The sequence below is a fragment of the Mastigoproctus giganteus genome, chromosome 6, assembly GCF_048544385.1.
Source record: "Mastigoproctus giganteus isolate SK-2022 chromosome 6, ASM4854438v1, whole genome shotgun sequence".
In the NCBI taxonomy this organism is placed as follows: domain Eukaryota; kingdom Metazoa; phylum Arthropoda; class Arachnida; order Uropygi; family Thelyphonidae; genus Mastigoproctus; species Mastigoproctus giganteus.
The window spans coordinates 66,216,313-66,224,863 of NC_143580.1; the positions used below are offsets into that span (position 1 = coordinate 66,216,313).

Below are 8,551 nucleotides of genomic sequence, written 5' to 3' on the forward strand. Positions count from 1 at the left end.
GAACAGACGAACATGGGGGAAGTATTACCTCAGTACAGTAGCGTTCACCGGTTACAGTACTGCATTCAAGTATCTGGAGTTGTGTACGTCCATGAAAGATAACGCCTCCCCACATGAGAACACCGCGACCGCCATATCGATCCCTTTCAGTGATGTTTGCGGGGTGATACCGTGTGCCAACCCCTCAGCAGATTAGCTGACGTCCAGAATCGCTACTGAGACTGAATCTACTCTCATCAGTAAAGAATACCTTACCCCATTGCTCTGCTGTCCAGTCCTTGTGTTCGAGCACCACTGTAAACGATGTCTCCGATGGGCAGGTGTTAAACGAGACAGTGTACTGGCCGTCAGGCAAACTTTCCTCGACCTTCCCAATTATTCGACCCCGGGTAAAGTCATCCAGATGTTGTCTACTGGCCATTTCACTGTCTGTATGAAACCAATCTAATGTCTGTAACAATCGTGCTCACCATTCGGCAATTTGCACATAACTGCTGCTTTTATCTGTTTATGTGAGCCCTCTCATCACGATTCAAATTTTGCAGTGCACCAGCTTTATATACTGAACGTCCACAGTTATGCAAATCGCCACAGGCTGTTTCGTTTGATTTTGTGGTTGTAACCTTTAGAAATAGTGCTGGTCGTTCAGTTTTGCCCACCAGTGAAGAAGACTGTAAATGATTCTGGAATGTTTTGCAATAATACAAATTGAGGAGTAAGAGCTGTAACTTATAAAAATTGAACACCCGTTATTCAGAAAGAGCGTTTGGTGTAAGTCGTATGTTCCGCGATAAACATGCCAAGAAATAAGGAAATGAGCGCGTTTAAAAAAAAAAGATGTGCTATTAATAACTCTGTGTAAAGAAAGGTATCCCATGAGGAATATTCGCGAAAAACTAAGTGTTTCATTTGAAGGAGTACAAAGTACAATTTGATAATTCAAAAAGAATGGCAAACCACGATCAGGAGTACCGCGCACTTAAAAACGGAAGCACAAGATAAGAACAATATTCTAAACGTAATCAACGACTTAATCCACCATAAATCAGAGCTCAGTTCAATAGAAATACTCCCATGACTACAGCCACTGTAAAATGCAGTCTTAATCGAAAGAAATGGTTGTGTTGGACTAAGAGCTATTAATACTGAACAACTTTAGAGCATAAAAACATTCTGTGGACGACGGATGAATCCAAATTGTAAACTTTTGGATCCAAGCGTAGAGCTCATGTGAGACGATCAACTGAAGTAAAAATGGTACCACATTGTTTAGTGCCTACAGTCAAGCACGGTGGTGGTTCCACCATGACACGGAGTTGCTTCTGCTTTTTTTCTGTACTGGGTGCCATCGTCAGAATCGAAGGACTTAAGAGAAGGCTATAAAAACGTTCTTTAATATAATGCAATGACTTTTAGACTTCAACTTTGTGGAAGAAATTTTATATTATGTACTGCAAGACGACCCAAAGCACTTAGCTACGCTGGGACTTTCTAGCAACTAAAAAACAGAGGGGGAGGGGTATCGCAAATTATAGAGTAGCCACCCCAGTCGCCTGACTTAATATGGGATCATCTAGACCGGCAAGTCCGTACAGTGTTTGCCAATCTTCACAAAATTTATGGGAAGCCTTGCAGATCGCTTGGAACAATATTAGTCAAGAGACTTAAATTAATCGCCAGAATGCCACGTTTGTGTAAGGCAGTGATAAAATACCGTGGAGGATATTTTGTTGAAAAAAAAAAACCGCCATACTTGTTAATATTTTCACTGCTTAATAAAAAAAAATCTTTAAATATTTTGTAGTGTATTGTTTATATTAAACCTTACATTGTTATACCTAATTTCAAAAAAAAAAATAAATAAAAACTGTCAGTTGTCATACGCTGCGATTCAAACTTTTAGGCAGAAGAGTACATCTCGAGATCCACTCTCGTTCCTCAACCTTTCAATAATCAAACACTTGCAACGATGAACACCATTCTCTCGGGCATTGGAACGCAAGAAAGAGAAGACAACCTATCTCGACTCTGAAGCAAAATTTGGGGCCGCGCAAATGCCTGCCCTGTTGATTTTGCTTAAGTGTTTACTTCCTTACTTTTGTTTACTCCATTACCTCTCAGGAGCTGTACTATTAAGCTTCTGAACAAAAGAAAATACTCTTAAGAGAACGCGCTCATGGCAGGCATCCTTAAAGAAGGTATCCCCCCTGGCGGTTAGTGACTGCTCTAACTCCTTTGCGCAGAGCTCTGAGTTGCTCAGTCATGCTAATGGTATGCCGTTCACATTGATTAGCCTGGTGCAAATCTCCAGCAAATCATCCAAGCCTCCAACATCAAACCTGTTCTCCTTGCAATTGCAACTTATCTCAGCCAATTTGAGGTGATTGCCAATTAAGTCAAAAGAATTGGTACACTCGCCATAGCACTGCCCTGCCGCACTTCACGATTGGAAACATGCCGATCCCCATCTTCATCCATAAAGGTCTTGAAAGTTTTTGATCCTGAAACCCCATTTCTATGAACACCTGGATAAATTTGCAACGCAAATGGCTTGCCTGAAATGAATTTCGGAGTAACACCTCCAATATTTATAAGAAAAAAACCTTGATAACAGATTACAAAGAGCTGTTGTCCGCCTCCTCTGCAGTACGTTGTAGATATGTGGGCATCTACCATTATCATCTCATCGCGGATGAATTCTGGCTTATAAAATGAGCAAATTGTGGAAGCACCTGCACCCAGCTCAAAAGCAGATGACTGACTTAGCCAATTTAGCTAAGTCAGTCATCCCTCTCAGTGGTTGACAAAAAACGCATCATTGTCACCATAAAATTCCTGCTAGGAATAATATTCACAGCATCAATCTGGAAGACCTACACTTGGAGCACTTCCAACGGTCGTCCTCAGGACAACTCCTTCTCTGTGCTCCATCAGAACACTTCATTTTTCTGATAAATTCTTTCCTCATCATATGCTATCATGTATCATGCTGCGGACACCGATCTCAACAAATTTGCAACTGACTGCGCCTACATACAGCAAATACTGAAAGATGGCGGTGGAATAACAAGTTTAATACAAGCATTAGTGATGTCCACCTCTCCTGCCAACTCAATACTTCCACGCGAAGTATTGCCATCCAAGCTTGCTTCTGTCTGATCTCTACTGTTAAAAAGGTATACATTACTGAAATAAACTTTTCATCTCTGCTGATTTTTATTTGCACTTCTTAAAAATGCTTCCCTGTATCTGTCTGATAAACAAGTGACTTAAATTATAATATATTTATTTATCGTACGTGTATTTTAATGTTATGTCTATTTAAAAGTATAGATCTATTATGTGTATTCATCTACCTGATCACGCAATGTTAACCCTTGGTCTAGTTGACAGTAAACAACAAATTGTTATCGAGTATGTTTAAGGCTGGTGATAATTTCTTCTCGCTGTCTCTCTCTTCCTCTTGAAAAGAAGCCATTTTAATTTTTATAAGTGGACAATTGTAAAAAAAACGAGAGACTGAGGCTCTCGGAAGTCTTTCTCTCCTGCCTACAATATAAAAATAATCGCCCATCACTAATGTAAGTGCTACAAGTTGTTTAATGTATACTTTGCCTCTTCGTTATCTGGATAAAACAAATTTTCGGCGGATTACTGAAGGATGTTAGGTGATTGGGGTGCCTTTACGAATGCTATAACAGAGGGTCAAGAAAATGACTGGCTGTTTTCGAAATATAACCGAGGGTTATATTTCGAAAACTGTTATAGCGGATGCGAAATTAATTCCTAAAATTCATTTTCTGGTGTGATTAATTTAGGTTGATCATCGTGTTAGTGTGGAGTTTAGATATTTAAAAAATAAATATATTGACAAATACTAAACCTTCATTCAAAGTGAAGCTTTATTAAACCATGAGCTGAGTACAAAATTATCACACAAAACAACATGGAGCGTTAACCGACAACCCCAAATGAATGACGTCAAATTGAGCTAATGAACCAAAACGAAGCGCGTGCATTATATACAGCTACTTTTGCCTGTTCACCATCATTTAATTATCCTCAAGCATTTCAATATGGTCCCCCTCTGTACGGGATAGCACGTGGAGGTACGTAAGGCTGTTCGCTATAGTGGATGGCTCTCCTATCTGCAGAGGGTGGTCCGTACAGAGCTGGATTAGCAGGTTCCGCCTCTACAACGACATCGGCTGGGCTCTGATTGTCCGTTCCAGGTTCGTTGGTCTTCACAGTAGCACGGAAGCCATCGACGTCGGCGATGTATTGCACCAGACGAGCTCGTCCATCGTCATCCCTCACCGTGTATGAACCCTGGACTCGACCACTACCATCGGCTGACTCTTCTCGGGAACTGCCTCCGTATAAAGCTGGTGCATCGTAGCTAAAAGAGAATGGCTTGTAGGAAAAGTCTTCCCTATATCCAACCTACGAAGAGAAGAATATGTAAATTAAATATCAACCTCAAAAAAAGCTTTAAGGTTCTTTATTCTTTGAGATTTTATAAACCAAGGTTCTGTAGAGATTTTTTTCAATCAAATTCTTACTGTATTGAAATAGACCTTGTTGTAAATCACGTTATACATATCCAAAAAAATATATGAAAAACATTTCAAAATAATTCATTAAAATTACAATTATATGACTAAATATCTAAATTATATGACAAGCATAGGAAGACGAAGAAAGAAACATACCGGTGAAGGCAATTCTTCGTTATAACGTCTTGGAGGATAATACTGGGCGTGAACAGCCAGCAGGCACACAAACAGAACAGTAACCTAGAAAGACAGATTTCGTTAGTTGTACTCTTCATATTTTCTTAAATAGGATTTCCATTCATGCATAAAACAATCCGAAAATCAGATTTTAAGCAACGATATCTTAAACTTTAGGTATGTTTTATACAAGCAAAATGTTTTCAAAAAAAAATAGGACTGTCTCTCATTGAAAACCAATTGGGAATGCTAAAACCCAATTACGATGTTATTACCAAACACCAACAAGAATAAGTTAGACCCAATTCATAGACACTTTCACCATTTACAGAAATCTTCAGTGGAAAGGCATTAAAGGAATTAGGAATTCAAAACAGATTTAATTAATTAACTCTTCCGAAGTTTTAAAAGAAACAACGTGTTTATTGACTAATTTTGACAAACGCTGCATCCAGAACATTACAGATACTGAATTAAACTAATTGCTTATTTGCACACTATTTCTGAATCGAATTTGGAATTCAGTTGTCAAGTCACAACAAAAATTAATACGACTGTCCTCAGGGAGAAGTGAAAGGAAATAGTTTCATTTCATATTTTCATCCCAAATTCGATTCAGAAATGTAGTTTGTAAATAAATAGTTCACTGAAATTTCTGGACGTCGGATTCTCATCAAATCATTTAATTAAATTGAATCATTTACAGTTTTTAATTATAATATTCTGCATCATAAATTTATTGATGAACGAACTCCACATACTTTTTTTTAATATCGCGAATGTTAGACCTTTTTCTTCGTTGTTTTCCAATCATTTATATTACATGTCCAATTTACTATGCACTTCACAATGAACACAGAGGTATAATTTTAAAGCGCTGCGTGTATAAAGTTACATATTAATAGAGGTAAGTTCTATTTCAACTGGCAGATGTTTGCAAATGAATCGCAAGTATTTCTAAAAATAAAAATTTAAACAAAAAACAGGATTCACTCCAGTTTTGACAGCATCCACCTATTACAATTGTGCTGTAAAACAGCTAAGCGATATAAAATTGCTGTGTACGCCCAAAGAGACAACTCAAAAACCAGTTATGCATGGTTGTTTCATATCACCTGCCAATTATACAACTAGTACAGTGAGAAGCTACGAGTACGAACTGTGGATTATACTGAACCCTTGTCACCCTCCCATTTGACCTACGTAATTTTGATGTTAACATTCAGTTAACTGTAAGCTGAATTTAAGTACAAATTTAGGCTCTTAGAAAGATAGGTAAACAGAAAGCAATCGATCATAACAGATTAAGAAGATACTATACATTCAACAATTTTGTTTGTATAAACAGACGTTAAAAGGAGATTGATTACGCTTAGCGAAACTATCCAACTAGAAATCTAAAGTCCATTGTATTTGAACAGTTAAATAACCATTAAGTTCATAACAGCGGAAGATATATTTATACAAAGAGCAAAACCAGATCAAAATTACCACTACTCTGACATGAACTGGAATTTTATCAATTATAGTTACACAAAATGATTGAACGAATAAAATAATAATACCAATAACACTCAACCTTTTCACGCTAACAAAATATGAAGAATTAAAATTTAAAATGGTAGAAGGTACTTTGAACAACTTACTTTGAGCATGGTGGAGATCGTACCCGTTGGCTTCCAAATCCCAAGTGTGGATGAAGATCGTCGCCAGTGCCCTATTTATACTTCTCGAGAACCTCCGGTGCTGAAATGAGAACTCCAGATTCACACCCCAGGTCAAGTAAAGACCTTGGATGAGCGGGGATAGCCATGCTAAACGGAAGAAGTTACGGTTGAATCTGTCAGGGAGTAAGTGACCTTCTCTGTTTCCATCTCTCCAGCCCGAAGGCAAAACTTGTCCACCAGCACAATACTGTCACGTGAATTACTGATTTCAAGTGACGTAATGAGTTTTTTAAGGCTCTCAGTTTCGTTGTCTGAGTATCCAGGTGAGTTACCTGTGAGATTTTGTTTTCTATAACTTTATTTTCCTGCCCAGTTCTATTATGATAAGAAAGCAAAGTGGGGTTTTCGGTGTTATGATACTTTCTTCAAATCAGTTGTCTCTTTTTAGACAGCTCGATTTAATGAGTGCGATGAAACTCGTGTCATTTTTCTCTTTCTTCTTTGCGGTGAAATTTGCATTTAGACTACTTACGTAGGCAACAACTCAGGGTAACTCTTAGCTGGGGTAGATAACTTAGGAGTTCTTATGAAGACTCACAAAATTTAAGGATACAACTGATTACAACACAAACAGATAAAAATTCACAAAGAGAATTTGAATGAAAATGGTATCGCATTTAAAAAGATAAACAACCAGATACTGGTGCACATTGTGTCCCCGAGGACAGAGTTTGAGCTTTTCTTAGAATAAAAAAAACTTAACAGCCTGTTTGTGGGTGTATAATATAAGTTATTCTCTTGTGGAGCCAACGTGTTTAGGTTGTTCTTACAGTACAGGAGAAAATGTGTCGCTTATTTTCCAATCCGATTTGCTGGGTGGCTTGTTGTTTGGTATTATTTGCACTCTACTCTTTGTTATACACATCTCGGTGGACATACATGGTGTGTTTAAACTAAATCCATCATCTCAACACAGACGTTTGATTTAGGTCATCCATCAGCTTAGGCTTTCAAAATCACAGCGAATAGGATGGATGATAATACTCCACCATGAGGTACACCTTTCCTGAGATAAATAGTTGTCCGGTAGGATCCATGGGAGATCACAGTAACTGTTTAATCACTGTACTGGAAGGTTACTTTAGCCAAGACAGCTACTGAAGTAATCGTTCAAGATAAAGATTAAAGCTGGAATTCATAATTGTCAAATGCTAATTTGATATCAAATAAAATAATACCCAATTGAGATTTGTTATTTAGAACTCGTTGAATCCTGAAGAGAATATCTACGAGATCTGAAGAGATGAAACTTCCCTGTAGAAGTTCATGAAGGTGGCGAGGGCAGTAGGTAAAACAATTCAACAATTGCAAGGTGAATCGATTATTAAGAGTTTCATGAGGGAGGTAAAGACAATGATCAAAATTTCATTGCAAATAGGGGTAAGTCATCATGTCACATTGTAGGCTTCTAAAGAAGACTATAATCTTTATAGTCTGCTCCTTAGTGATCACAACGTCATCCATCTTTGACCCGTTTCATAGTGTCCCCTTAAGGAGAAGAAGCCTTATATGGGAACTCTTTTGTTCGTTAATGGACATAAGAGTCCACTATGGAAAAAGCTTCTCGTCCATATCTTAACAATGGTTGCGATAGCTGAATATTCTCAGAGAAATTTTAGTCCGCTAGATGTGCTCGTGTTGTGCCTTTCTTTGAGCCTGATAAAAGTATTCCCATTTGGTAGATTTCAAAATATGTCATTGCTGTAGACCTTATCCACTTCCTGCATGATTTCTGTTTCTTCTTTATTTATTTCTCAGATGAACCAATTTTGGGCCTGTTGATAATCCCAGCTTCCTTGAATATAACACTAACAATTATTTTAACTGTTCAATGTTGAATTGACTTTTCGAATGTCATTGAAGAAAGCCTCTCCCGATTATAAGCGGAGAGGTAACCGATCACAATTTCTGAATTAAGGAATTTAGAGAAGATAAAACAAAATGGAGAGGGAATTTTCTTATCTTAAATTGCTTGTAGTATTATTGGAAATTAAACATAATGGAACACTGATTGCCGAGTGGAACTCAAGTCAGATGCTTAATCCTCTTTTGTTAGGGGTTTGATATTTTGAAATTTCAGACCCCCAACAA

At 37.7% G+C, this 8,551-nt stretch overlaps 1 protein-coding gene across 1 annotated transcript; it reads right to left on the reverse strand.

Annotated features, from left to right (window-relative positions):
• Positions 1 to 3,951: 3,951 nt before the first annotated feature.
• LOC150084384 (cuticle protein 10.9-like) lies at positions 3,952 to 6,485 on the reverse strand. The gene is made up of 3 exons (XM_090375197.1): positions 6,380 to 6,485; positions 4,713 to 4,796; positions 3,952 to 4,443 (listed from the first exon to the last, which is right to left on the reverse strand). The coding sequence occupies exons 1-3, from the start codon at positions 6,386 to 6,388 to the stop codon at positions 4,072 to 4,074; spliced, it is 465 nt and encodes a 154-aa protein (XP_090231323.1). The 5' UTR covers positions 6,389 to 6,485; the 3' UTR covers positions 3,952 to 4,071.
• Positions 6,486 to 8,551: the final 2,066 nt, after the last annotated feature.